The following is a 27,685-nucleotide window of genomic DNA, read 5'->3' as shown; positions in this document are numbered from 1 at the left end:
CCTTCCTGGGGTGTTCACTGACTTTTTCCTCCTGGCCTCCTTTACTGCTCCGTGGGCTCTCCAGCAGTGAGGAGAAATCTGCTCCCTGAGCACCCATAGTAACAGAAATAGAAAGCTTTTCCTCTTACCTTATTCTCTGAACTGAGCACGGCTCTGTGATTCAGCAGCAGTGCTTCTGGAAGGACACAGTCCTTGGGGAGGCTCCCAGATTTCATCAGTCTCCCACTGACTGCCCCACGGGATCAGATAGACATGAAACACTAAGTTTTGCAAAGTATAGAGATGGGAGGTCCTCAACACCTCATTCCCTATATTTCCATTGCTTTTGAGATATCAAAGATATGAAATATAAAAATTAAAGTTTAGAAACCAAACCAAGAAAATTAGTCCCAGTTCTCTGTAGAATGGCTGAGACACGAGAAGATGCTGCAGCCTCAGGGACCTCAACAAGCTGGAGAAATGGGCTGATGGAACCTCCTGAAGCTCAACCAAGGGCCGAGCAGAGTGCTCCTGCTGAGGAGGTGCAGCCCCAGCACACGCCATGGAAGGCAGCTCTGCAGAGCAGGATCTCTGCAGGTCCTGGTGGGTGTGACTGGCAGAGAAGGGAAGGGATCTGGGCAAACGCTGAGGGGTGCAGCCCACCGCCAGGTGGGTTTTGTGCCATAGAATCTCTGTGGGTGGGGGGGCTCCTGGGTGTGTCCCTCAGAAAGAACCCTGTGTTGTCACCACTCATGACCATTATGACACACTTGCGTTACTATAACCACCAGCGTTGGGTAGTGCCGGAGCACTCACGTTGTGACCCAGAGCAGCCAGGGAGCTTCCCAGTGACAGCAGTGACTGAGGAGCCTCCGAGTGCCACAAGTGGGAGCCAAGCCAAGCGCTGAGAGCAGCCAAGCCCAGGAGCAGCAATGGCCGAGGTGGGACAGGAGCCATCAGCACCACGAGCCGTGCGTGTCTGCCGCATCTGCGTGGATTTCCTGCGCAACCCCGCTGCTGCCGTGGAGCCCTGCGGGCACGTGTTCTGCCACGCCTGCATCCAGCCCCAGGCTGCCACCGACGCCGCCGCCACCTGCCCCACCTGCCAAGGGCCCATCGGCAGCATCCGCGTGCTGGAGGGCCAGGACAACCCAGCCCCGGTGGCCCCGCGTCGCCCCCGCCGCCGCCTCCATCCCTTCGTGGCGCGGTGGCGCCAGCGGCAGCAGCTGCAGGAGCAGCTGCAGGAGCGGCAGCAGCAGCAGCGGCAGCGGCAGCAGCAGCGGCAGCGGCAGCAGCAGCGGCAGCGGCAGCGGCAGCAGCAGCAGCAGCAGCAGCAGCAGCAGCAGCAGCAGCAGGAGTAGGCAGCTCCTGGAGGCGGCCGGCGCTGCACACTCTCCGATGGGGACAGGGCCCCCTGGGCTCCTGCAGCGAGTCCCGAGGGTGTTGGAGGAGCCGGGCTGCACGGGCCGGGGCAGGAAGGTTCATCGTGGCCACCGAGGGAGCGGGGAGAAGAGCTGGCCTCGGGACCACGTGCACCTCCTCCCCTTGACCCCATTTGATGTGGATCCTCCATAGCCCCTCTGAAATGAAAACCAGGATGCTGAGAAGGGCCTCGTCTGGTTTCTTCTGCTCCTTTGCTCATTAGTGCAGGACTGGGGCAGTGGGAGCTGGGGGAGAGGGAAGGATACAGCAGTGGGAACTTGGGCACAGGGTGGGATAAGGCTGAAGAACTGGTGGAGGGGAAATAATGTGGATGTTGAAAATGGAGGAGAGAGGCCATCCTTGGTTGTGTCTGCACTGCTTTGCTCATCCTTCTGGGTATGCAGCCGGGAAAGGGAAAGGGAAAGGGAAAGGGAAAGGGAAAGGGAAAGGGAAAGGGAAAGGGAAAGGGAAAGGGAAAGGGAAGTCCCCCAAGACACTCTGAGCAGATCCTGAAGGGGCCAGTGCCTGCTTTCCTGAGGAACAGGGTGAGAAAAGAGGCAGAGATGGTGGTTTAGGGCAGAACCTCCTCTCATACTCTTGTACACCCTTGCACTGTGGAGAGCTGAAATCCTGGGAGATGCTCTCCAGGCTGGGGGAGACAGCCCTGGCACAACCCTCTGCCAAAGGGCTTTCAGCAAATTCCCCCCTCCTAGAGCAAAGCATAACCTGTGCTCATGCTGTGGCTCTATTTCTGGGCAGCACAAGGTTATCCTCCCCATGAGAGCTGGGTGTCAGCCTGCACTGGAGCCAGGGAAGCTTGAGAGGCTGGCTCTGTAATGGATCCCCGCCAGCTAATCGGTGTTTATAGGCTTAGATCTGCTGCTTGTTAATTTTATTCCAGCCCCTCGATTGAATTTCTCACATGTAAGTGAGCCCCACGAGTCCATCCTAGCCATATATAATGGATGGTGGTGGAGGGAAAGAACACAAATGTGGCTGAATGCCAGTAACCGATGCCCAGGCAGCGGTGCAGCAGAACCCTCTGCTGAACATCCCCCACTGCCAGAACCTGCCCTCAGTGCCCCTGAGCAAGAGGTTTCCTTTGTCCCCAGCACCTGGCCTGGGGCCATGACCAGCCTCGGCCGTTCTCCACTGGCCCCAAGAGGAGGACGAGGCTTGGAGCCAAGTCACCAAGCCACTATCTCCAGGAACGGCGCCAGTTCCCCCCACTGAGCCCTGGTGCTGCCACTCGATGCCCCATCAAATATTAACACAATGCTCAATGCCTCCGTGCCCTGCCCAGCACTGCAGGGCTGCCCGACCACTCCATCCTCCCCTCCTGCCCCATGTTGCTCACTGCTCCCACACAGGGACTTTGGGGGTGCAGCCACAGCACCTCTGGGTGCTCCCTGAGCACGACAGGACCCAGCCCCCTTCAGCAGCCAGCTCAGCCCCCCGCAGCAGGTAAGATCCCACTGGGGCTGGGGGAATGGGCACCCCCATCCTCGAGGAATGCCAGCCTGTCACCCCAGGGAGCAGGAGATCGGGCTGGGAGCATGAGCTGCCCGGAGAAGGGCTGGCGGCCATGAGGCGGCCCCGGGCTCGGTCCTTGGCTGCAGGGGGTAGCGGGCAGCAGGGATTCCTCAGCTCCGTCCCGTGCTCTGAAGGAATCAGATCCACCCGTCCCCCGAGGAGGGTTCTCCCTAAGGTCCGGGCTGATGTGTCGGGTCACCCCTCAGCTGGGGGCCCTGGAGGTGTCGGGGCCCACCTCCCCTCGCTGCCCTCCCCCAGGAGGAGGCCCGCGCCTCTGCCCCGAGCATCCGCCCGGCCCGGCAGGGGATGGAGCCCGGCAGGTCGGTGCCGGCGGAGCTGAAGCTGCTCCGCAAGCCCTCGCAGCGGGCCAGGATCCCGGCGCCGTTCCTCGCGCACCCGGTAGGTCGCTGGCTCGGCCCGCGGCCCCCGGTTCGCCCCCTCGGCGGCCGTACCCCTTCGAGCCCCCGTGCCTCTGTCCGCACAGCACGGGGCGCCCGGGCCGGCGGGGCCCCCCAGGCCGGACCCCGCGGAGGTGGACGCGGAGTCCCTGGTGCCCACGCACGATGAGCGGGGCCGGCTCATCCCCGAGTGGAAGCGGCAAGTGATGGTGCGGCGGCTGCGGGCCCGGCTGGCGGACGAGGACCCGGCGGGAGGACAGGTACGGGCGGCACGGGGAGCACAGGGGCGCGGGCTGTCGCAAGCCGCTGACCGCCTCTCTCCGCAGGATGCCGGCTCCTGGAGCTTCTCGCCCTCCCACCAAGCCGTGCTGGGCCCGTTCGGGGAGCTGCTGACCGAGGCAGACCTGCAACAGTTGGAGACGGCGGTGGAGAGCCTGCGGCTGCGGCGGCGTGGCGAGGTGTACCAGAGCGAGCTGCGGCGCCTGGTGCGGGAGCTACGCGCTCTCTTGCCCGCCCCGCTGCTCAGCATCTCCGTCCGCAGCCCCCCGCCTGCTCCGGGGCTGCCCCTGCCCCTCTGGTGCGGCCGCCTGGCCGGCGCCGTCAACAGCCTGGCCGCGCTGCTGGGCAACGCCGAGGGGGCGCAGGGTCCCCGCGCTGCCGGGGCCGCTCCCTGCGCTCTCCCCGCCGCTCCCTGCGCTGTCCCCGCCGCCGGCGGGCATGCCCGGGAGCCGGGGGGCAGCCTGGCGCAGCGGGAGATCCGGCAGTGCGGAGTTTGTGTCCGCAGCCTGCGCGGTGCCTTCGAGCCCGCCTGGGGCGCCGCGGGGAGCGCGCCGGCCGGCGGCGGCGAGGCGGAGGCCGCCAGCGACTCGGGCATCAGCTGCGAGGAGGCGTTGTCCGACGGCGGCTCCCCGCGGCACGGCAAGGGGCCGGGGCCAGAGTGGGGCAGCTTGAGGAAGGAACGGATCGTGATGCTCTTCCTGAGCCACTGGAGACGCTCCGCGTACGCGCCCTTGCGGCCCGCCGCCGCGGACCCTCGGGACACGGCGGGCAGCGGGGCCCGGGCGGCGGCCCGCCTGGCCCGGCAGCGAGCGGCCATCCAGAAGCTGCTGAGCGGCTGGCGGGACGCCGCCTCCCGCCGGCCCCCGCCGCCGCCCCCCGCCCGCACCCTGCTCTCCCCGGAGCAGTTCGTGTCGGCGGCGGGCGGCGGCCCGGCCGACTACGAGAGCCTGTCGCTGGAGCTGTTCATGCTGGGCTATTTCCGCATCTTGGAGCAGGACCTGTCCCCCGAGGAGCGCCGAGGCCGCCACCTGCTCTGTTTCGAGGTGTTCGAGCAGCTGGGCCGGCACGGCTGGCGGGCGGTGCGGGCTTTCCACCGCGCCGTCATCGACGAGATCGCGGCCGGGCGGCGCGGCTGGCGCGACGGCTTCGACGACATCAAGGCCCGGTACTTCGGGACTCCGCACAGCCCGGCCCAGCGGCCCGGGCAGGCCGGGGACGAGGGCGACGAGATTTGCCGCTACATCGATCGCAGCTTCGCCTTCTGGAAGGAGAAGGAGGCCGAGATCTTCAGCCTGGAGGAGTGATGCCGAGGGGCTCCGGAGCCCGCGGGCTGCAATAAAAACCTTCTCGGTTCTGTCCCAGCTGAGCGAGGCTTTCCGGGGCGGTGAAGAGAGCTGCTAAGCTGCGCGGGCCGCCGCAGCAGCCCAGCTCCCCTCTCCCCGGGCGGGTTCCAGGCCGCGGTTGCCGCCGCGTGTTTACGGCTGCCGCGGGGTGAGATAAAGACCTCTATTTATAGCGGCAGCGGCAGGGCGAGCCGGAGGAGCGAGGAGCGGCATAGGGGGACCCCCTGCTGCCGGTGGGGTGCAGGGAGGGGGCTGTGGGAGCTCGCCCCTTCAGGCTCGGTGCCCTTGGCGAGGGGCAGGCTTTCCTAAAGGCAGCGACCGAGGATGGGCGGCGGCGAGAGCTCTGCCCGAGCGGTGCCTTTAAGAGCAGGGAGCAGTGTCCAGGTGCCGCCTAAAAATAGCGAGTGCCCCTCGTCCCGGCTGATCCCGCGTCATGCGGCGTGTCCCTGCCCAGCGCGGGGACCGCGGTCCCTTCCCTCCCGCGGGCCGGGCAGCGCTGCCGAGAGCAGGAGCGACCGCGCCGACAGGGCTCGAGCCACCCCGGGAATCGGCCCCAACAAGCCGGTCGCCGCCCCGGCAGGGCAGCTGCGGCGTGGTGAGGAGAGAACGCGGCCAGCTGCGGGAGGGGGTGTGGGAAGCGCTTGTGCAGCCGCTGCTGTCCGTGACTCGGGCGCTGGGAAGGCGGGAGGATGTCGCGGCAGGGCGAGAGGGAGACAGCGTCGCCTTTTCCTAGCAGGGACAGCCTCGCCTCCCGCTGCTCGGGCACTGCCCGCCTGCCAGGCCCCGCGGCCATCGCCGGCACCATGGTGAGGAACATGGACGACTTTGACTTCTGCCTGCCTTCGCACGCCCAGGGCGTGCTGGAGGGGCTGCAGCAGTTCCGCACCAACCCCAAACTGGCCGACGTGACGCTGGTGGCGGGCGGGCGGGAGTTTCCCTGCCACCGAGGCATCCTGGCCCTCTGCAGCCACTACTTCTATGCCATGTTCTCCGGTGACTTTGCTGAGAGCATCGCAGCGCGGGTGGAGCTAAAGGAAGTAGACCCCAGTGCGCTGGAGATGCTGCTTGATTTTGCCTACACGGGAAAGGTCACCATCAACCAGGGCAACGTGGAGGGGCTGATGAGGACCTCCAGCCAGCTCCACTTCCCTGCCATCCAGAAGGTCTGCAGCCGCTACCTCCGGCAGCAGATGGATGCCACCAACTGCCTAGGTATCTGTGAGTTTGGTGAGAGCCACGGCTGCCCTGAGGTCTCCTCCAAGGCCTGGTCTTTCTTGCAGGAGAACTTTGAAGCCGTCTCTCTTCAGGAGGAGTTCCTCCAGCTCTCCAAGGAGAGGCTGGCTGTCTACCTCTCCAATGACCAGCTGCAGGTGCAGGAGGAGCGGAGCCTGGTCGAGGCTGTGCTGCGCTGGGTACGCCACGACCCGGCATCCCGAGCCCAGTTCCTGCCGGAGCTGCTGGAGCTGACCCACCTTGTCTCGCTGCCTGACCAGTACCTGCAGAACCTCCTTGCCACTGAGCCTCTCGTTCGTGACTCAGATGCCAGCAAGGCCCTCGTCGCCCGATCCCGCACCATGGTGGGTACCCCCTGCCCCTAAATGCCACTTCCCGAGCCAGGAAGGAGGAGCCTGACGGTCCCGTCCTGGCCTCTTCATCAGGGGCAGAGTGGCACCGGTGCCCTGAAGAACCCCCCCACCCCACCACAGAAGCTGGAGGAGGTGCTGGTGGTGGTTGGTGGCCGTGTGCTGGAGGATGGTGAGGATGAGGAGAGGGGGCTGGAAATGCCAGCTGCCACCAGGAACTTTGCCTTCTACAACCCCAAAAGCAGTAAGTGCCCCACACTTCCTCCAGCTCCCTCCCTGTTAATTAACCATTTGTCTACCTGAAGACACCTCTTGCCAAACTAGTATCAGATTAGCAAGACACTGGTTAGCTTGGGATGGGCTTAAAAAGTGCCATCGCTGGGTGAGGGTTCATTGCTTGGCTCTGCTGGGTTTCAGGGCGATGGATGGCTCTGCCCGACTTCCCTGATTACAACAAATGGGGCTTCTCCCTGGTGGCTCTGAACAACGATGTGTACGTCACAGGTCAGTGCCAGGGCTGCTGGTGCGGGGGGGGGCTTCAAGGAGCAGGGATGGAGGACAGGGGACAATGAGATGAGCATGAGGCACTGGTGTGGGGCCAGAGGCTCCTCTCTGAGCAAAATCCTCTCCTTACTCTCTGCCTGGGCAAATCTGGCCACGGGCAGGGAATACCCAGGGACGGCTGCACTAGGAGAGGGTGGCCCAGCTGACCTGTCTCTCTCTAGGTGGCTCCCGGGGGTCCCAGAATGACACGTGGTCAACGACACAGGCCTGGTGCTTCTGCCCCAGGGACGGGGCCTGGCAGCCCATCGCTTCCATGCTGAGAGCCCGGACAAACCACACCAGCGCCGTCCTCAACGGAGAGATCTACGTCATCGGGGGTAAGGCTGCAAAGACCCTGGGCTGCTGCTGGGGTGGGGCCATGCAGAGCAGCAGGGTGGCTGCAGTGTCCTGTCACCCTGCAGGGACAACAGTGGACGTGGTGGAGGTGGAGCGCTACGACCCGTACAACAAAAGCTGGTGTGCCATCAGCCCAGCCCCCAAGTACGTGAGCAATTTCGCAGCTGCCAGCTGCTTGGGCAAGCTCTACCTGGTGGGCTCCTGCGCCGTCAAGTACAACGCGCTCACTCTGCAGTGCTACAACCCCGTTCAAGGTGAGCGCTGACCCTGCTGCCACCAGTGCTCTCCCTGGGAGGGGGACTCGGGGGGGACCCCCAGGCAGGTGACACCCCCGCACTGCCAGGCATGGTCCTGTGAGCAGGTGCTGACAGGGTGTGGTGAAGGATGTGGTCCGGGAGCCCCAGGCTGTTAGCAGCACGGAGCTGAGTCACTGATGTCTGACACAGCCCAGAGCTGAGCTTTGGTGGAGTGGAATCTCTGGGGCATTGGGATGGGGAGGCAGCCTGCCTCAGGCAAAAACTAACCCCGTGTGACAGTGCCACCTCCTCAAGCAGACTCTTTCCCATCCCACAGCACCACTACAAACCACATCCTCACCCCCCACTATTTTTATGCAAGACCCTCGACTGGGATGGGGACTGTGGTGCCTGTCTGCCTGGCTGCTCTGCCTCCTCCCTTCCAAATTCCCCCTGAAATAGCAATGCTTTTTTCAGCCACTGGCAGCTGCACGGAGAGCCAGGGCTGGGGTGCACTGCTAATGGCTGCTCCCTGCAGATCTGTGGAGTGTGATCACGTCTCCCTTCATCCCCAAGTACCTCTCAGCCCCACGCTGTGCCACGCTGCGCGGGCTCATCTACCTCATCGGGGACAACACCAAGAAGGTCCATGTGTACAACCCAGAGGCCAACATCTGGCAGAAGGTGGGATGTGGTGCCAGGCACGATCAGCCTCCCAGGGATATGGGGATGGTGTTCCCAGCTGCTTCCCCTCAGTGCCAGCACTGCCCTCTCCCTCCTACCCACTCATCCCTTGGTTCTGTTCACACCTGCAGGGCTGAGGATGCCCCATTCCCTCCTCCCCTGCTCCCCATCACACACGCACGAGGCACCAGAGACCCCCAAACCCCACAGAAGGGAAAGATGGGGTAGGGACACACATCTGGTGGGTCACTGTCCTCTGTGGTGGGGGTAGGAGGTCACCAAGGCATCCCTGCACATCTCACCCTGTCCCTCACACAGGTGCAGCTCCTGCACACTCTGCATGAGAACGGTGGGATGGTGGCACTGGGTGACCGGCTCTTTGTCACCGGCGGCCACTGGAAGGGCATGGACGGGGACTACCGGGTAGAGATGGAGGTGTATGACTGCACCAAGGACCTCTGGACACGCGAGGGCTCCCTGCCCTGTCTCTGGCTCTTCCACAGCTCCTCCTCCATCTTCATGGACACCTCCAAATGGACAGAGCCTTTCCAGGGTGACCACGGGTGGTAGGAGAGCCTCAGTGGTGCCTGTCACCCTATGCAGCCATGGTCCCCTTTGTTCTGCTGCCTGTTCAGAGTGCTGAGTGGGAGGTGGAAAGCCCTGTGCCAGGCTGGCTGGGGCATCAGGAGCATGTTCTCCCCCACCACTGCAGGGAAAAGGCTTTTCCTTATAAACACGCTTTGGTTAATGCTCTCTTTTCATTTGTGGGTTTGTGTTTTTTTTAGAACTGCATTTCCCCCCTCCTCCAAAACCCTAAAGATTTTAGGGTATTTCAAATCCTCCCAAAGTGTGGTTCATCCCATCAAAGCCTGACATTGCTGCCTGGGAGCAGCAGCCTTTGCGCAATCCTGGTTTCTCTCCTGGGACACGCAGCACGCGCCCCAGGGAAGTGCTCCATGGCCATGGTGAAGCAGCTGGCACCCGGGTGAGCCCCTGCCCGTGCGGTGACTCCCGCCCCAGCCCCCGTCTCTGGCGGTTCGGTGGCAGAGGGATGGGTGAGCACAAGATGAGGCTTCCCTGCCGGCTGGGCCCACCGCCAGCACCGCTGGCCGGATCAGCTCTTCCCCTCCGGTTGTTGGTGCTCCCGAAGCGTTCCAAACACGCGGCGCTGGGAGCCCGCGGGCACCTCCCGCTGCAGGCTCCCCGCTCCGCTCGGCTCGGCCACGGAAGCTTTCCCGGCGGGAGGAGCCCGAGGGCAGAGCCCGGCAGCGAGGCGGGGCCGGGGCCGGCAGCGGCGGCGGGATGCGGCTGCCGGAGCTGTGCCTGGCGCTTCTCTGCGCCGCCAGCACCGGCACCGGCACCGAAGCGCCGCGGGCAGCCCGGGAGCGGCCGCTGGCTCCGGGACGCGGGGAGCTCGGGGCGGCCCGCCTGGACCCCCGGCAGGTGTGGATGCTGCTGGCCGGGAGCCCCGGCAGGGGCAGCGCCGAGCGGGGCCGCTCGGCACCCGCGGGGCCCGGCGCGCCGGGAAGAACAAGCGCGGCTGTGCCCGAGGAGCTGCTGAGGGAGCTGCAGCTCCGGCTCGCAGGTACCGGGTGGGGACAGCAGGGCAAGGCGAAGCAGGTACCTGCTCACAGGTACCGGGCTGGACAGCAGAGCCAGGAGGAGTGATGGCTCCCTTCCTAACGTCAGACTCCGGGGGGGTTCGGGGTCAGGCACGGCAAAGATGTGCAGGACAGCTGGGGAAGGGCGTACGGAGGAGGAAAGCAGCAAAGGCAGCCCCCAGGCCGGGGCCCAGCGTCGTGTGGAAGCAGCCTTCCATTGCCAAACGCGCGAGGACATCGCTGTGGAGCAGAGCACGCGGCAGGAGCTGGGGCTGTTCCACATTGTGAGTGCCCAGCCCGCCCCTTGTCCCTGTCTGCAGGGGCACCTGCCCTGGCACAGGGACTCCTCCTCTAACCGCAGCCGTTCCCTGTGCCAGCCTGAGAGGGAGAGGCTGTTCCAGCGTGGCCCAGGGCTGAACCTGACCAGCGGGCAGTACACAGCCCCGCTCGCAGGGTACTACACGTTCAGCAGCACGCTGCACATCGGTGAGCCCCCGCACAGCCCCGCGGCCCCGCCGGGGCGGGCTGGGCTGGCCTCACGCCCTGCTCTGTCCCAGCGCGCAGGGAGCCGCGCAGGAGGAGGCAGGGATGCCGGGGGAGCCGCCTGCGGCTGCTGATCTGTGTGCAGTCCTGCTGCCAGCACAACAGGTATGGCAGGGCCAGGGAGAGGGGAAGGAGCCCAGAATTTCTGGGAAAGGAGGGGCCTGCCCTCCCACTACTGCCCTTGCCCTTCTGCAGCCATCTGGAGAGCGTGTCCTGGCTGGAGAGCAGCGGGGACCTTTTCACCATCTCTGTCACAGGCACCCTGTACCTGCAGGTGAGTGGGGTCAGCTCCACTGTGACAGTGCTGGGCAGGAAGGTGCCTTCCATGGCCCCAGCCCAGGGCTGGGCAGCAGGTCTGCCTCAGGTGACCTGCAAGCCCCAAAAGCAGTCAGGGCAGAGCTCTGCTAGGGCACTGTGGCACAGACAAAGGCCTTGTGCTGCTCTTTTCCCAGAAGGAAGGGTAGGGGCAGCTCCTCCAGCTCTTGGTTGCTGTGTGCAGGGGAGAGCTCTCTCCTCGGCCCCGCCAGGGCATGCCTGGAGCCCAGGGGAGGCGTCCTGGCCCTGCTAATCCCTCTCTCCCCCCAGGCTGGGCAGTATGCCTCTGTTTTTGTGGACAACACGGCAGGCTCTCCCATCACCGTCCAAAGTGGCTCCGATTTCAGTGCTGTGCTGCTGGGAGTGTGAAGAGGTTGAACCATGCTGAACCTGTGGCAGGAGCAGCCAGACCCTTCCCTCTGCCAGCCACCATCGTGTCTTCCCTGCTAAGGAAGACCATTTGCTCATGCTGGAAACTGCAGTCTGGTCCAATACTGCTCATGCTGCAGAACCAGCTGAAGATGGATAAAAGATCATGAAGATGATGATGATAATAATAATAAAGCAGCCTGAGCAGGACTTAAAGGCATTCACTTTTATCTAAAGGCTAGGCCTAGAAGTTTATCTTGGAAAACACTGTGGCAGTGGCAGCAGATGGCTGCCTAGGCTCAGCTCCCACCATGCCTGGTACAAAGCCCCACATGTGCATTTTTCCCTTAGTGGACCTCCCCTCCCTGCCCAGACTCAGTCTCAGCAGCCCAGGTCAGATCATGCATTGCTTTAGCTCCCTCAGTGTGTGAGCAGAGGGTTTGCTGGCAGGAGCCAACATCCTTTATACTGATCATCAAAGCAAAGCCCCAACAACGCTGGATTGAAGCAAATTGCTGCCCTGTGACTCCCCAGAGCAGGCACTCCCTGCCCGTGGCACAGGGCCTGGCTGTGGCAGCCCAGATACAGCCCAGCTCTCTGGCTGTGATAGCTGCTGGGCTCAGCAGGGCCACGGGCCTACGTGCCAGAGCCAGGGCTGCAGCAGGAGCACCAGGAAGGCCGAGCGTTGGATTTCCGAGTAGCACTCGGAGCTGGCTAAGTGCTGCCAGCAACTCTGCAAGATAGCCTGAGCTAACAGCCCCACCTTCTCCCAGGGATGTCCCTGGCCCTGCCTGCCCTTCTCCAAGGGCTGCATCTCCCTGAGGAGCCTGGTGAAGGAGCTGTTAATGCAGCAGTTTATGGGCAGGGGTGTCTGGGTCTGGAAAAAGGGGGAGCTGAGAAGGGAAAGCAAGTTACCTTTCTGAAATTTGCAATCAAGGTTTATTTTGCCACAACAGAAGCAACTCCATGGTACTCTGTCTGGGCTCTCCAAATTTGCCTTTCAAGAGTAGAAACAGGAGAGTGTGCTGCTAACAAAGGCATTCCCTCTCAGCTCATCCTGCACTGCAGCCTTACATCAACACACACAGGAATGGCTGGGGGCAGAACAAGCTGGCAGAGGACCAGCACTACCCAAAATCTGTGCCAGAGGGCCATTCCTTCCTCAGTGCTCTGCAGGAGATGCAGAGAGTCAGTATGCACCCCCAGACTAAACCCATGAAATATAACTCACTACTGCTGGAGCAGAAATGGAAGATGGTCAAGCCATCTGTCCCGAACAGGACAGGAGCTGGGACCAAGTCCCAAAGTTCCAGAGACACAGAAAACAGAAAGGAGCCAGGGAAGCCTCACAGCCCTGCACAAAACAGCAGGCACCACCCTGCCCTTGCCCCCCTCTCCATGGACTACAGCTGTGCCTCATCAGAGCAAGGAGGCAACCACAATGCACACCTCCCTCAGCCCACCTCCCTCCCTGCCCCCTCACACACAGGGTGGGAAATTGGAAACTTCAGGGTAAGGTAGCTCAATCCATTTAGCTTTCATTCTGTCATTTGGTCTTGGGCCAGATTTTCTCTGGAAAACAGCACACTGACTGCAGCAACAGCTGGTAGAGGCACTGAGACAGGATGAGACACCAGACACTAATTAGTACCTAAAACCTGAGATGCCTTCTCCTCAGATAGCACAGACAAGCACAGAGCCTGCCTGCAGCTCAGCTGCCTTTTCACCAAGTCCATTTGGTGAAAACACTTTTTCCAAAAAACACCAGGAGCAAACTCCAGCCACTTTTTCCATACCAACATTGTGGTAAAACTCCAACATGTTCTGCAAGCACGGGGCAGGTATGCTGCTGCTCTGCAAGGGGCGTTTGTGGCTGTGAGGCTGCCTGCAGCTGAGGGACAGCTTCAGAGGCAGACTTCCTACCCAGTGTGAAGAGGACAGCCCATACCACACCCCAAGCTGGTGGCCTGGAGTACCTCACAGTCTGTATGGTACCGAGTGCTGGAACTCCAGGGTCTTGCACACAGCTCAAGGATGCGGACAGCACAACTGTCCCATTAAACAGCTGGCAGAGCTCATGCCCCCAGATGAATTCACCTTTGCCAAGACACTGAACCCCAGCAGCGAGCGAGCTAACCTGTTAGAAAAAGCCCATCTTTATTTACACTGCAGGCCCCACACACGGCGTGCCCGCCGCAGCCGCTCAGCGCCCCACGCGCACCAGCATGACGGTGACGTTGTCGGCCGAGCCGCGCTGCACGGCCTTGCTGGCCAGCCGGTTACACGCCGCCTCGTAGCGCGCGTCCGCCTCCAGCTTCCCCTCCCTCATCTGCATGGTCTTGTCCTGTTGGGACACAGCAAGGTCACTGCCCCCAGCAAAGGTAGGATTGTGTTTTCCAAACACTGGGGAGCAAAATAAATGCACACGCGATGCAGGGAATGACAGAGGACGCTCTGTGCCCTCTGCAGTGACAAACCCAGCCCCCAGGGCGCTTCTCCTCACCTCCAGGCAGGACACAATGAAGTTCACAGCTTCTTCTGGTGTAAAGACTTTAAAGAGGCCGTCACACGCTATCAGAATGAACCTGGAAATCAAGTGGAGACAGGTTCCAAGGCTGAATTTTTGGCTCCTCAGCTACAACAAAATCACTCCAATCTATTTTATGAACATCCATGCTCAGATCCGAAGGGCAGATGCTGTAAAAGCTCATCTGAAAATCCCTTGGGACCTACCATTCATGGCAATTCAAAATACAGGACAAAGAGCCAGGCAACCAATGTAAGATCTTGATCAGGACATCCTGGTTGTGCTACAACACTGGCAAGATCATATATGATCCTGGTCAAATATTCCATTGTTTCTCTAAGAACTGCTCCCTTCCTTTGAGTCCTTTTCATTCATGTATTTTCCCTGTGAAGCAGCTAATGCAAGGAAATAGAGAAACAAAGCTGAACCCTTCATGTACATCACTTTACATTTCTACACTCCTGAGGTATGTTATAATTTAAACATGTAAATTCAAAAGAAAGTCACATTACAACAGTGAGCAGAAAACTCTGACACAAAATATTGCCACAGGCTGCAGAAGGTTGAGGAGATGCAAAGTCCAAAGCAAGAGCAGCACCCCCCTTAGGATGGGGAGACAGCCTGCTGTGCACTCCTGCCTGCACAGGGAATTGAATTAACCAGGAGCCCTAACCAGAGTCAGCAGGACAAGGAGAACTACAACAAACCTACAGAAGTGGTCAGTCTGCACATGCCTCTGAAGACATCATTTCAGTGCATGATACTCAAGAGTATCTTTAGAAATATTTTAGTGGATCACTTGATATGGAACTCTAATCCCAGAAAAAGCAGCAGTACTGGGTTACACTCTCACCTCTGAGAGTCTGCAGGGCCACACTGACACAAAAGCTCACTGCAATTTGTCGTTGCCAATCATATCATGGAAAAGTATCTCAAATCTTCAAATATCACAGCTGAATGCAGAAGTATTTATTGGCACCACAGCTGCTAAAAACAACTCCTAGACAGAATGGAGACCCAAGAACTCAAGCCTCAACTACCTGCTTGAACACTGATTTGTGAATTTAATCAGAGCACAGAGGACATCCAAGGCTTGTGTGTGTGTATGCTATTGCTATGAGGCTGGTTCCTCCAAGAGGAGCCTTCACAGCATCTTGGCAGAGCAGCAGATTATCCCACTGCTCTAAAAAGGAACAGAAGCAGAGACAGCAGCAGCAAGAGCATCCATCCTCTAACTGGGGGGATCAGTCTGAAGTGCCTTGGCTCTCACAGCAGAACAAGCAGGGCTGTGCAACTTCTGCTGAGCAGGGCTGGGGCAGAGAACCCCCCGTGCAAGGGCACACTTTACCTGTCATTGTGTGTGAGCTGGCAGCGTTTGATATCTGGCACAGAGATCACACCACAGCGCTTGTACTGGCCATCCCCAATGGAGCGGGAAACCTCCAGCACTCCCAGGACTCTCCCGTCCCTGCACAAGGAAAGAAAGCACTCAGAGCCCTCCCCACGTGTGTGTTTCACTGCACTGCCTGATGGGGACACCGTGCACCCATCTGCTTGTACAAATAATGACCCACTTCCCCAGCAAGGTCAAATCTTCCCTTCAGAGTCTCCTTCCCTTTCTGTATGTTTGTGTGAAGCTCTGGGAAACAAGTGAAGGGGAGGAGGAAATGAAGCCAGGAGAGTTCAAGGCTGCTTTCTGTCACCCTGCCCTAACTCAAGTCCTGCTTAGCCTAGCAAACTGGGGCAGTAAAATTATATGTGAGCTTAACTCCCGGTGGCATAGTTCGAATAGAGATTATTTTTTGGCAAGATATCCAGCAAACTGCTCTTCACTAGAAGCAGAGTGGCAGAGGCAAGAGGTCTGAGTCAGCAGCCCCTCCTGTGTCCTGTCTGAGGACACCAACCCCCACAGACTGGCCCAGTGCAGGCAGTTCCCAGCTCCTGATCACTTGGCCTTCAGTAACCACTGATTGCAGCAAGCAGTTTCTGTGAAACCTACATTACAACACCCCTTAGGAAACACCTCTGGGTTGTCAAGCTTTTCTAACTAACCAAGCTCCCTAGAAACAGCTTCCCACACTTCACCTTTCCAACAATCAAGCATCTTCTCCCAAAGAGGCTCTTTTGTGCCATACAAAGCTCATTCATCTCTAGTCCAAGCAGCCCCGCTTGAGATAAAAGCAAGAAGCAAGGCATGTCACACAGAAGAGATCTGACACACACACTTTGTGGCTTATCTCTTGGGCCCAAAATATTGAACTGCAAGCAGTGGGAGAGGCTCCCAGGCAGCCAGGGAGCAGTTCTGAAAGGAGCTAACAGACACTGGGCCATCTCTTTGCCATGTGCAAAGAGAGATCAGTGCTGAGTGCAAGTGGCAGCATGTGCTCCCCAGAGATAAGGGAACAAAGCGCTCCAGACACAGCAGCACAACAGAACTGAGCCCACCCCTCTCCACCCTGGGTGCATTTTGCTTCCACAGGCATGAAGATACTTCACCTCCACCGAATCCTTTCTTTGTGAAGATGCCACTAAATCAAGAAACAGCCTTCAAAGAACAGAGAAAACCTAGCCACGGAAATAAGACTCAGCTGTTATGTTTGGCACTCACTCCCCAAACAGCCATGAACTCCTTTTTGCACAGGAACATTAAGATAATCACATTTTGGCTCCAGAAAACTCCCTTCTAATTCACAGAGCCTCAGTTCATCATCCAACCCCAGGGGAGCAACACCAATGGACATTGAGGGCTTTTTGTGCTCTCTCAAACCATGCCCCCTCTCAGAGGACAAGGACAGAGGAGTCATGCTGCAAGGAAATCAGTTCTGTTCAGCACCACAGTGTGCAGAAAGCAGTAACTTCCTCAACAATCCAATCCAGCTCCACAGGTCCAAATCTGTAGGTCAAGCTTAAGCATGCCTATGCTGGTATCCCACATGGGTCCTGCCCTGGCCATCCTAAAGCTCTGGGAACCACCAACCAACTGCAGTAACTGAATCCTTACAGGCCTCAGGCAGCAATTCTCCCAACTAGGATGCACACTGGGCTGAGGGAGCTTCAGAACCCCAAAGCTCAGGCCCCAGATCAGGCTAGGGTTGAGATCAGCTCACTCTCACCCTCAGGCACCCACCTGACGTTTCCCCCAGCTTTCTGTATCCGCATCCTCTCCTCGTACTGGGTGGGGTTGTGCTCCTTGCTGAGGCTCAGGGCTGTGTGCTTCTGACTCTCCTCATTGTAACGACACAGAATGGCCTGTGCTGACAAGAGACCACCATCAAACAACAGCACAGCTGCAGCACCAGCTTCTAGAGAGCCCCAAACTGCAGTGCATGGTGCTACACCAGGCCAGTGACTGACTGGTGGCCAGGGGTGCTTCTCAGGGCTCCTTCCTAGGCAGGAGGTGCTGCTCAGTGCTTTTAGCAGTGCAAGAGTTCAATGCAGCATTATTAAGTTTGCTGATGATACCAAACTGGGAGTGCTGTGGACTCTCTGGAGGGACCAGAGGCCTTGCAGAGGGATCTGCACAGAGGCACCACGGGGCAGTGCCAGTGGCACAGAATGGCTGAGTGCAGTGCTGGGCTCTGCACCCAGGGTGGAGCAACGCTGAGCACGAGGCTGAGCTGGGAGAGGAGGGGCTGGGAGCAGCCCTCTGGAAGGGGCTGGGGGTGCAGGAGCCATGGCAGGAGGGCAGGTGGCATCCTGGGGCACCCCACACAGCCAGGGCAGCGGGTCAGGAGGGAGCATGGCCTGGCTGTGCTCAGCACTGGGCACCTCACCCTGAGATGGTGGGAAGGGGCTCGAGCCTTCCAGGAGAGGAGAACCAGGCTGGGGCTGGGGCTGGAAGGACCTGGGAGCAGCCTGAGGGCTCTGGGTTTGTCTGCTTTGGGGAGGAGGCTGAGGGACAGCCTCATCCCCCTCTGCAGCTTCCTGAGGAGGGGGCATGGAGAGGGAAGTGCTGATCTCATGGGAATGCTGCTCTCAAACAGGGCCAGGGAGGTTCAGGCTGGACATGAGGAAGTGTTTCTTTATAGAGCATATAATCAATTACTGCACCAGGCTTCCTGGAGAGGTGGTTGTGCCCCAGACTGTCAGTGTTTAAGAGGCATTTGAGCAGTGGTGTAACTTTAGGGCAGCCCTGAAATGGTCAAAGCAGTTGGACCAGATGATTGTCATAGGTCCCATCCAGCTGAAATATTCAAATATTCTCTTCTTGATACTGTGAGATATTGAGCACCACCAAGAGAGAGCTTTCACACACCACTGCTTTACACCATGGGAGACAACACAGAAGTACTCTGTACCCACCCACAACAAGATGCTTTGTAGGAACAATTGAGTAGCTCGTGACAACTCAGACATCCCAAACAAACAAACCCACAAAGCTCTGGGCAGAATGAAGGTGCCACCAGTGGCCCCCATTCTGCTTACCCGGCTGTCCCCGAGGTTGGCTATGTAGAGAATATTGTCAACAGCTAAGACACAAGTAGCTGTGGAGCCATCCTTCCACGCTGGCTTCCTGAAGGGAACAAAAATGAGATTACCAAAGGGGAAAAACAACACTTAAGAAGTTACAGAGTGTTCTTGGGGACTCAAAGCAGTGTCCTGTGCCAACACACAGCAATCAGGCAGCACAAGCCCACAGCAGCTGCCTGCTAGGAGCTCAGGAAAAACAGCAAACTGGACAGGGACAGAGGAACTACACAGGCTACAGATTTCTGAATGCACAGCCAATGTCCAGCTGGTGTAACTACTGCCAACCACAGCTCCCACACCAACTCTTCCTCATGCTCAGCTCCCAGGAAAGCTCATGTGTGAGCAGAACAGGCTCAGCCCTGATGGCTGCCCAAAAGCTACAGCATCACGAGCAAACAAGCACTCCACACTCCTCCTTGGGAAGCTTCTTTGCAGCAAAATTCTGCACCAGAAATTCCTTCTTTTTTGCTTACATTTTCCTTCCCTTTCTCACAGCATCCCTGCTCCCTCTCCCACCCCAGCAGCAGCACCACCACTGGCTCTGTTGCTCTCCTCCCATTTCATTTCCTGTAGTTAAGCTTTTATCTCTAGAGCTCTAGGTAAAATGAGAAGCATTTCTCAGATTACGGCTGCCAGACTAGTCCTGTCCACAAAACAGCTTGGCTATGATGCCATTCTTCACTGAAACTAGCACTGAGAGACTAATTTCTAGACATATTTCTCCCAGTTTTTCCTTACTTTGAAGGTGTGGCTGCATGAACATGATTCATTTCAATCAATACAGCTATTGCTAGCAATCCTTAGTCATAAGTCATGTTTCTGACCAGAGGCTGGTTTGAGAAAGACACTACTGACAGTTCTTGACAGACTCAAGAAAGCATCCTCCTTTTGCCCGGTCAAACTTCTTGTTCTGATTAGGCTTAAGAGACTGAGCCAGTTTGCAATTTACTTAAAATTGAAAATTGTCAGGGAATCAAATGCATCAACAGTCTCTCCATCTGTAAGAGAGGTGTCACTGTGATACAGAACAGTCAAAAAGCCAAACAAAACGTGTGTAAAGGATTGGTAACAAAGTGTTTGAAATGCAATCTCTGTCTTCCCTAGTCCACACATTTGGTGTGTCAGCTCAGAGACAGAGAAGGGTGCTTGGCACTCCACACCCAGCTGCAAGGCAGCCTGGCATTGACCCCACTGAGGGACATCCTTCATCAACATCTGTTTTCCAAAGAGTTGAAGAAAGCAAGATTTACATTTATATTGGGAGAGAGACATAGGTCTTTCAACACTGGGCATTAAAAGCTACTTCAGGGATGTGTTCCAGCCTGACAAGCAGAGCTCTAAGAAAGCTTAGTGTCCCCTACAGAGCCCCTCCTGCCACACACTGATGTCATCAACACAGAGATCCCACCTCAGGCAGTACAGGACAAGTCTCTTCAGCAACATGGCAAGTCTTTAAAAAGAAATCAAACAATCCTGATAAGGATTGACCCTGTTAAGGACAGAGATGGTCCTTGGACCTGTTTTGCTTCCTTCCTCTGGAGAAACATTTTAGTCTAAGGGATCCTATAGACCACCGACCATAGAGTAAGAGTGGAACATGCCATGATCTAGTTCTAGTTCTAGCAAGCACTCAGCTGGCAGAGTCACAGCCTGGCACAGTGGAGCTGTGTGGAGTTTTGCCAAAGCACAGGAATGACACAAGGAAGGTTTCCCTGCTCACAACTCAGACCTCAGAGATGCACACTAAGAAATACAAATGAACAGAAAGTATTTGCACTTACTGGCTGGATGCCTGCTTTAGGAACTCCTCATCTGTGTGTTTGAAGGTGTCCAAAAGGCATCTCTTCACAGTTTTTTCCACGCTGGCTACCTCACCTGTCAGACAGAGAAAACAGCAACTAAGCTCCAAGTAAAACATATGTGATCTATCCTGGTCTGTCCCTTTGCTCATCCAACATTCAGTCAGGCAGTGCATATCTTGAACTCTGCAGAGCAGCTGGGGCACATCCTGGGCTTACCCTACCAGAAATCCACGCAGTAGTGCATGTGGAGAGTTCATGACATACACCTCTCCACCACAGGAGTATTTGCACACTTGATGTGGCACTGCCAGAAGTGGCAACAGCACATCCAACACTTGTTTTGTGAGTCACAACTTGCACCCTTGTGCCAAAAAGGCTTCCAGCCCTCCTCCCCGGCAGACACAGCAGTCTTGCAAGCCCTCTGGGAATAAGAGATGGGTACTGTAGGACTACACCCAAACAGATCAGTTTCCCTATCCACTGCCAAGGCAGACAAGGTGATGGTTGTCCTACAACCCTTATTCCACTCCTCTCACCTTTAGGAAATTTCTTTATCAGGTTTTGGTGCAGATTCTGTGCTGCAAATTTGGAGGCTCGGACTCCCCCGTGGCCATCAAAAACAGCGAAGTACGAGACACGCGTGCTGTGAGGGGACAAAAGGGGGCACAAGAGGCTGAGAAAGGCCACTAGCCAGGGAATGAGAACAAGCACAGCCCTCTCCATACCCCCCTGCCCTGGGTCAGCCACACCAACAATCCTGCACACCAAGGCACAAAAGGCAGCAGGTCTCTGAGCTCATATATTCAGCATTTACATGGTTTATGTGGTCCAGCACTGAGAACTTTCTTGTAGTTTTCCACTCCTCAAGAAAATGAAGGGCTAAAGGGTTAATAGACCTGAACTTGGCATAAAAGCAAATAAACATTTTACCTCAAGGACACTGCAGCTCTCCAGCATTACAGACATCAGTCTAGCCAATGCTACAGTACCTTCCATGCCTAAGCTTCTTCCAACTATGCTACAGAGAAAAGCCTTGGACCTCTCAGAACACAAACCCCTATGGGACAGTACTAGCTCAGAAGCTAAATCCAGTATCAGGGTGATGCTCGAGAACATTATTTTAAATTTACACACCCACTTACATTTGGGTAATACAGGATCAACACCCAGAGTTATCAGGCCCTCATGGTGCTCATAAAGTCAGTGACTGAACCCACTAAGCACCTTCAAAGGGAGGTGTTTGTACACACAGCCCTGTGAACTGCCTGGGAGCACAGCTAGCTGATGCTTCACCCCAGGTCTCCCAGTAACAAGCCCAAACCACGCACCACAAGAGAGGCAGGCAGGAGCATCAGCTGCTGAAAGCAGAAAGGATCATCCCATGGGCTTAGCTGAGCCAGCAGGAGCTCCCTCACCCCCAGGATGGCTGCTCTGGCAGCTGGGGGCACTTACATTTGGGAGGGCAGAGGCCGGCACTCCTCGGTGATGTCGTTCAAGATGACGTGTGCATCCTGCATGTCTTCTCTCTCACCTTTCCTCTCTGCCACATAACCCTTCAGGCCAAGAATGCCCACTGATCCTAAAGGGGAACAGAGCAGACATGCAAATCACACCCCTCTGTCTCCTCAGCTTAGGCTAAAAACCAGGATGTTCTCAGCTTTCAGAGCCCTGTCCTGGCAGTGCAGCCCTCATCCTGCAACAAAACATCCAGCATGAGCTGCTGAGCAGGACATGTTTACTCTGTAATATGGGTTTTCATCTGCCCCCAAGGTCAGCAGCTCTAAAAGCAGCCTGCCCTCATTTCAGCAGCAGCTGTAGCCAAGCAGGACTGCTGGGCACTGGATGGGATCTTAGCAAACAGGGGCAGGGCACAGGGTGGGCAGGGGAAGCACGTGGCACTGAATAAACTGAATAAAATAAAATGCACCTCAATAAAGCACAGCTTTAAAGAGTGCCCTAAGGACAGGAAATCCAGGTCTGGTGTTCCCAGGACATGTCCTTTCCTTTGCACCCCTGAGCACATTTCCTCCCAAAGCTGTAACACAGCACACAGGCACTGAAGCCAAGGGCCCTGTCTGTAAAAGCCTGTCTGCCCCCCTCTGGCATCCTGAGCAGCCGGCAGAGATTTGTGGAGGTGGCAAAAGAAAGTGGTGTGGATCTAGCCTTGCACACACAATCCCCCTCTTGGCAGCACAAGGTGCTTGTGCCCAGCTCCTGCTGCTCCAGCAGGGACACAAAGAAGGCCCAGGAGAAGGAGACAGAGCCAGGAAGCTCAGGGAGCTTCCAGAGACCCCTGCAGCAGTTTGTTTCCTACAAGAGGCTGAAGAGGCAAGCAGACTGAAGAACCAAAGCTCAGCTTTGTTCTGGACTTACTCAGCCCAACGCCAAAAGTACAAATTGAGTACATTTGTTTTCAAACTGTCTGAAAACCTTTACAAACTTTCTTTTCCACAAGTTCTTCCCTGCCATTCTTCTCTTCCTCCTCCTCCAAGGACTTTCTCTTCTGTCCTTTCTCTTGGCTCTCTGCTGATGAGACTTGCTTAGTAGCACTGGAGGCTGAAAGAAAAGCAAAAATGCAGGTGGCTCAAGTGTCCCAGGACTGTTTTACTTGCACAAACTCAGCAGCAAGTCCTTTTATACCAAAGCACACTCAGGAGTGCAGGCTCACACACTTACACAGCATTAAGTGACCACAGTTACTACTGAATAACCTACGGGATTTATTCCTTAGCTACCAGGCTTTTTTGTTCTGTTTTTTTAAGTTAATTGCTCAGGAAGTTAATGCTACAGGCTGGAACACTTCTACATTATTATTATTATTATTATTCTCTCTCATCTCTGCCCACAGCAATCCAAAGGAACTTATTTTATCACTCAGAACATGCTTATTTTTTAGAAGGTTCACAAGAAGGCTACAAATTAAAACTAGCAAGCAAAACCTGATGTCAGAACTCTGGCTTTCTCCTTCTGGAGATTCAGGCTCCTGTGGGTATAGGGAATTATCTCAGCTCCTCCCAGATGACAGCAAGCACATGCAGAAAGCCTTGCCAGGGCAGTGGCTGCACCAGGGCACTCCCCTCCCAAAGCAGGGAGCTTCTAGACAGAGCACCAGGGTCCCCAGGAGACAGGAATGCACTTCTGGGAACAGGCCTAATTTTAAGATTCAGGATCCTGATTTAAACAATTGGGGCACAAACTGCCATGAGAGGTGTCAGCTAATCTGGCCTGGAGAAACAAGCACCAGGTTGAGCTGCTGTGTGTCCAACACAACTGTGGGCTGCCCCCAGAGAGGGGTGGCTCAGCAGAGGCTGAGGAGGGACACAGCTCCTTACCTGGGTCACCACTGCTGGCTGGTGGGAGACCATCGAAGAGCAAAGAGCCTTCTTTTCCTGGAGCACAAGAAGAGGACAAAAACAATTAAATACCTTTGTTGCTTTCAGGGAATAAAGCTTTGCCTATGTCTCTCCTGAGGTGAGGGAATTATGTCAGTTTAACAAAGAGAGCCAAATTTCTACTTCCATTACTAGTCAAGCAAATCCAGGCTTTGCATTTGCTCCAGGGAACATTTTTAAGGAATGAATTAATATATGTGGAGCATCTATAACACCCTGGTTTTTTTATAAAAAACCAAACAGGATGCAGCTGGTCTGCATGCCAGCACTGATAACCCTTCTGTCTTTATTCTGCTCTAACAAAGAACAAGGTTTACACACATTTCATCTGAAAGAGATGCTGATGCAGAAAACACAGAAAACCAAACTAATGGTAGGAACAGAGCACCCATACCTGAGTCAGCACTGCTGGAGGGTGGCAGATCGTCAAAGAGCAGAGGCCCTTTTGGGGCATCTTTCCCTGCAAGGCACCAGGGCAGAGTGAGGAACCAGGGCAGGCACTGCTGGGGGAGTTGCTCTGAAAGGACTGTCCCAGGCAGCACCCGCGGGGTGAACCACGAGAGCCCCACTTAAATCTGTAAATTCAGCAGCTGCTACACAAGCAAAATAACCACCTGCCTGGGGCTGAGGTGAACTTTTGTCTTGAAAACTGGATTTTGGGTTTTTTTTTTTTTGCTAGCAATCCACGAAGCTCAGCAGCACAGCGAGAGGCGAGGCTCCAACATGGTCTGACCCGCAGGGAGCCAGCTGCACCTCACACAGAGCATGCAAAAACCGCAGCGGGGCGAGCCCAGAGCAAAACAAAGCCACAAAACCCACCAAGCCCGGCCGTTCCTCCACGGGTTCCCAACCCGTCCCCTCACCCTGCCCCGCGCCCCTCACGCTGGCCGCGGCCTGGCTGCTGTGCGCCGAGCCGCAGCAGGCCCGGCGGGGCCCGCAGCCCGCCAGGCGAGCCCGCGGGCCGCAGCCGGCGGACAGCGCGGGCCCGAGCGGGTCGCGGCCTCACCCGCGGCGGCGCCGGGCTCGGGCAGGTCCCCGAACAGATCCATCGCCGCCGCTCGCCCCGCGGCCCGGCCCGCACCGCGGAGGGCCCGCACCGGCCCGCGCCCCGCCGGCAGCGGAAGGAAGCGCTGGCCCCGCCCACCACGGCGCCTGCCCATCTCCTCCACCAATCGCAAGCGGCGCTGCGCTGTCAGTCAGCGCCGTGGCCCCGCCCCGCCGCGCCGAGCAGGCCCGCGAGGGGGCGCCCTGGCGGCGGCGCTGCCCGCCCTCAGCGCCGCTCCCGCCCCGCCCGCCCCGGAGAGGACGCTCAGCGCTCGGGAATTGCGTTAAATGCGACATTTATTTCAGAACCGAACAAGCCTCACGTGCGCACGGACGGCCAGGACCCGCAGCGCTGCCCCCCCCGGCACACGGCAGGGAGCGCCGGCGGGAGGGCGGGGAGCGCGGCCTCGCTCCTGCCAGCCCGCCCGCCGATGCCCGCCCGCCTCCCGTGCCACCCGCTGCCCTGCGCGGCTTCCCTTCCGGCTGGGCTTGTCGTGCTTGAGCCTCCGCTGTGCATTCCTTGCCGAGGGGATGGGGCCGGGGCGAGGGCGGTGCCGGTCGCAGGGCGGGCGGCCCCTGTGCCGCTGCATCCAGCGGCAGCTCCGGTTCCCCCGGCTCCCGCCTCCAGCCGAGCCGTCTGCTCTGCAGGTTTGCTGGCCTCAGGCATGGCTCGGCTCCGGCTGGAGGATGCCCTTCAGCTGGCTGCGTCTTGTCTGTGGCACAGGCAGCACGGCACAGCCCTGGCCACTGAACCTGTGTCTGGTCCCTGACAGACACTGGTCCCGTCTCTGCCAGAAGCTGGCTCCATTCTGGAAGAGCCTCCCCTCAGGTACTCCCTATTTCTCCACCCTGAGCCCCTTACAGTGACATTTGGGATGGTACCAGCTAGTCCTTGCTCAGAGCATGGGAGCCAGGATGTTGCAGCCTGGGCCCCTGCATTGCCCAGCTCAGGCTCTCTGTGCCTCCAGGCTGGAAACTCTTCCTACAGAAAGGGCACAAGTCAGCCTTCAGGTCTGAAAGGATCACAGAGCAGAAAAGAGCCCATTTGGCTGGGCAGGTTGTCCTGGGGAGCTGGGCTGAGAGGAGCAGCCCCACTGCAGATTTGGGCTGTAGTAATGGGGAAAGATGCCCAAGGAGCTGTGGCGAGGCCAGGCAGAACCAGCATGTGCTCAAGAAGAATCCCCAAACTCTTTCTGTCACCTGAAACCCAAGCTAAAGGGCGCCTGATATGCAGCGAGGGGGCCAGTGCAAGCCTCTACTCCTCTGCCACGTCCCTGCCTATCCGTGCCCCCCACAACACGAGAATAACGAGAAGACAGCACCACGTCCCACACACACACACACCCACACACACACACACACACACCCCACAGGCAGTGCAGGGAGGTGTGGCAGAGCCAAGGCGCAGCTGTGCTGGACCAGAGACAGCAGAGCTGGGGGTGCCTGGGAGATGCACGGAGGAAGATGCTCAGCTTCCAGCACGGAGCTGTGCCAGATGCTGCTGGCCACTTGGGAAGCCCTGAACAAAAACATCTAGTCATGGGTGAGAGATGGGAGAAGAGAGAGAGCTGCTGCTGGAGGAGGTGGGAAGCAGTGATGGCTGGAGGAGGAAGGTCTTTCCTGCAAAAACACCTCCGAGGCAGGAAGCCGCCAGATTAACATGCTGATGGAGGCAGGGTGGGGGAGGTGGGTGCTCGCTTCTGCAGCAGAGGAAAAGTGAGAAAACACCAGCTACGACAGAAAAAAGAAGCCCCATCCCACCCTGACACCCTTTGATCTGCTTTGAGTTCATCATCCTGCTGGGAGAAGAAGGGATGTGCAAGCCCTTCTGGGAAAGGGCAAGAAGGATCCTGTAGGGTGGGATAGTCATTCCTAGTCGTGGCTCCTGGGGAATTTTCCCATTCCATCTGAATCTCCACACCCCTTGCAGGGTCGGGATCCTTGGCATCCTGCTCTAAGAGTGGGAAATCCCTTTAGATGAGACACCTGGGGGTTCCAGGCTGGGATAGGGGAGGTGGCCCAAGTGCTTTTGGTTGGAAAGGGTGACAGACAGAGCCATTCCCAGAGCTCTCCTCTTCCCTCCAGTAGGACCAAGCTCCAAAGTGCAGTGCCCCACCTGCAGGGACAGGGGTGCCCTGGCCAGCTGAGACTGTGGGCTCCTCCCTTCCAGAGGTAGATGGGACAGGTAGGAATTGCCTTCTTTGGGAAGACATGGTGGGCTGTCTGGCCACTGCTCAGGGGAAAAGTAGTTTAAGCTGTAGGGGAAGGCAAAGCAAATAGTTGGGGAAGGGCACTGAGTGAAGGTGAGAGCTGCACTGCTGCCAGGCACAAGCCAGGGGTGTCCTGGGAAGGCACCTCTGTAACCCAGGCCCAGCACCAAGGCTCTCCCCTGCCTGGGGGAGGCATTGGCTGGGGGCCAGGACTCAACTTAGGGGATTTTTGTGATGTAAATAGAAATAAATACTTTATAAATATAATCTTAAAGTACTGACACCTGATCTTACTCTGCTGTCTCTTGCAGAAACACCGGTAAGTTAGGGAAACCCCACATCTAAATTACCACTTTCCCTTTGCCTGAGGGCAATTCCTCCTGCTCTCCCAGCTCTGAGCTTTACTGCATTCCCATCTCTCTAGATCAAAGACCAGCTTTTAGCCAAAACCACCCTTCTCACTCCCTCCCCTCTGATAGGGACCTTTTTTGGAGCGTTTGATGGTGTGATATGAAGGTCACCCATGGAGGGACAGGCAGAAGATGGCACGTGCACAAGGAATCCTGCCCAGGCGGGTCCAGGCTTTTGCAGCTACAAACAGAAGTGAGTTTCCCCTGTGAAGCTGTGAATCAAGACAGATCCTTCCATGGAGCAGAGAGCTGGGGCAGCAGATGGTGTGAAAGATCAGATATTAACATGGGGAGTCTTCAGACAGAATCAGCTATCTTGATCCTGTTGGCAGACGGATGAGGTGGAGGGTGTTTTTCAGGTTAGATTCTCATCTGGGCTGTTCTCCTTCTTGACAGCTTGGATCTGATTTGGAAAACAAGGGACAAAAGTTGTTTAAAAATGTGGACAAGGAGAGGTGTGGACTCCCAGGTTCAGCGTCCAGGCTGATACTTGAATCCAGACAGCTGGAGGGACATAGAATTAAAGTCTCTTTAGCCAGAGCACACAGATTTCTGTGCACTTATTCCTATTCCCCTAGTCCTGCCATTTGAGGTGATCTCAAGAAGTCCATGGGATGGTCTTGTTGAGGAATGAAAACATTTAGT

The 27,685-nt window shown here is 57.4% G+C and overlaps 5 protein-coding genes across 34 annotated transcripts in view; 3 read left to right on the top strand and 2 right to left on the bottom strand.

Annotated features, from left to right (window-relative positions):
- Window positions 1–2,797: 2,797 nt before the first annotated feature.
- Window positions 2,798–5,233, top strand: ESPNL (espin like). Its single transcript, XM_064435779.1, has 3 exons — window positions 2,798–2,865; window positions 3,419–3,592; window positions 3,659–5,233. Exons 2-3 carry the CDS (start codon window positions 3,539–3,541, stop codon window positions 4,913–4,915), a joined length of 1,311 nt encoding a protein of 436 aa, XP_064291849.1. The 5' UTR covers window positions 2,798–2,865; window positions 3,419–3,538; the 3' UTR covers window positions 4,916–5,233.
- An 89-nt stretch (window positions 5,234–5,322) lies between these two features.
- KLHL30 (kelch like family member 30) lies at window positions 5,323–9,104 on the top strand. Of its 3 annotated transcripts, none has more exons than XM_064435778.1 (8): window positions 5,323–5,549; window positions 5,691–6,531; window positions 6,613–6,781; window positions 6,955–7,041; window positions 7,263–7,418; window positions 7,503–7,691; window positions 8,212–8,357; window positions 8,676–9,104. In XM_064435778.1, exons 2-8 carry the CDS (start codon window positions 5,758–5,760, stop codon window positions 8,925–8,927), a joined length of 1,773 nt encoding a protein of 590 aa, XP_064291848.1. In that variant the 5' UTR covers window positions 5,323–5,549; window positions 5,691–5,757; the 3' UTR covers window positions 8,928–9,104. The 3 variants fall into 3 exon arrangements, with proteins under 3 accessions (XP_064291848.1, XP_064291847.1, XP_064291846.1); XM_064435777.1 differs by having other exon boundaries at window positions 5,688–6,531; XM_064435776.1 differs by lacking the exon at window positions 5,323–5,549 and having other exon boundaries at window positions 5,579–6,531.
- Window positions 9,105–9,637: 533 nt separating this feature from the next.
- On the top strand, window positions 9,638–11,395 carry ERFE (erythroferrone). The gene is made up of 6 exons (XM_064435775.1): window positions 9,638–9,942; window positions 10,070–10,242; window positions 10,336–10,444; window positions 10,516–10,606; window positions 10,697–10,775; window positions 11,087–11,395. Exons 1-6 carry the CDS (start codon window positions 9,660–9,662, stop codon window positions 11,183–11,185), a joined length of 834 nt encoding a protein of 277 aa, XP_064291845.1. The 5' UTR covers window positions 9,638–9,659; the 3' UTR covers window positions 11,186–11,395.
- A 187-nt stretch (window positions 11,396–11,582) lies between these two features.
- ILKAP (ILK associated serine/threonine phosphatase) lies at window positions 11,583–24,551 on the bottom strand. The gene is made up of 12 exons (XM_064435774.1): window positions 24,383–24,551; window positions 23,771–23,836; window positions 23,317–23,373; window positions 22,415–22,540; window positions 21,437–21,563; window positions 20,521–20,627; window positions 19,964–20,057; window positions 18,138–18,225; window positions 16,840–16,961; window positions 15,061–15,180; window positions 13,689–13,770; window positions 11,583–13,529 (listed from the first exon to the last, which is right to left on the bottom strand). Exons 1-12 carry the CDS (start codon window positions 24,534–24,536, stop codon window positions 13,389–13,391), a joined length of 1,284 nt encoding a protein of 427 aa, XP_064291844.1. The 5' UTR covers window positions 24,537–24,551; the 3' UTR covers window positions 11,583–13,388.
- Window positions 24,552–24,699: 148 nt separating this feature from the next.
- Window positions 24,700–27,685, bottom strand: part of KIF1A (kinesin family member 1A) — a 41,351-nt gene continuing 38,365 nt past the window's right edge. For all 28 annotated transcript variants that reach the window (XM_064435746.1, XM_064435748.1, XM_064435749.1 and 25 more), the window contains one exon: window positions 24,700–27,443. In XM_064435746.1, coding sequence (XP_064291816.1) covers window positions 27,401–27,443 — 43 coding nt within the window. In that variant the 3' untranslated portion in view covers window positions 24,700–27,400. The remainder of the gene's footprint in view (window positions 27,444–27,685) is intronic.

Source organism: Passer domesticus, chromosome 11, assembly GCF_036417665.1.
Source record: "Passer domesticus isolate bPasDom1 chromosome 11, bPasDom1.hap1, whole genome shotgun sequence".
Lineage (NCBI taxonomy): Eukaryota > Metazoa > Chordata > Aves > Passeriformes > Passeridae > Passer > Passer domesticus.
The sequence above is the reverse complement of the archived record's forward strand: the minus strand, read 5'-3'. Positions and strand labels throughout refer to the sequence as shown.

Coding starts and splice junctions, on each gene's coding strand:
- ESPNL (XM_064435779.1), top strand. CDS start 3,539: ATGGTGCGGCGGCTGCGGGCCCGGCTGGCGGACGAGGACCCGGCGGGA. Junction 3,593..3,658: donor AGGACCCGGCGGGAGGACAG/GTACGGGCGGCA, acceptor CTCTCTCCGCAG/GATGCCGGCTCCTGGAGCTT.
- ERFE (XM_064435775.1), top strand. CDS start 9,660: ATGCGGCTGCCGGAGCTGTGCCTGGCGCTTCTCTGCGCCGCCAGCACC. Junction 9,943..10,069: donor GCTGCAGCTCCGGCTCGCAG/GTACCGGGTGGG, acceptor GTTCGGGGTCAG/GCACGGCAAAGATGTGCAGG. Junction 10,445..10,515: donor CAGCAGCACGCTGCACATCG/GTGAGCCCCCGC, acceptor GCTCTGTCCCAG/CGCGCAGGGAGCCGCGCAGG.
- ILKAP (XM_064435774.1), bottom strand. CDS start 24,536: ATGGGCAGGCGCCGTGGTGGGCGGGGCCAGCGCTTCCTTCCGCTGCCG. Junction 23,837..24,382: donor CGAGCCCGGCGCCGCCGCGG/GTGAGGCCGCGA, acceptor GGTGCCTTGCAG/GGAAAGATGCCCCAAAAGGG. Junction 20,058..20,520: donor GATAAAGAAATTTCCTAAAG/GTGAGAGGAGTG, acceptor TCTGTCTGACAG/GTGAGGTAGCCAGCGTGGAA.
- KLHL30 (XM_064435776.1), top strand. CDS start 5,644: ATGTCGCGGCAGGGCGAGAGGGAGACAGCGTCGCCTTTTCCTAGCAGG. Junction 6,782..6,954: donor CTTCTACAACCCCAAAAGCA/GTAAGTGCCCCA, acceptor GCTGGGTTTCAG/GGCGATGGATGGCTCTGCCC. Junction 7,419..7,502: donor AGAGATCTACGTCATCGGGG/GTAAGGCTGCAA, acceptor GTCACCCTGCAG/GGACAACAGTGGACGTGGTG.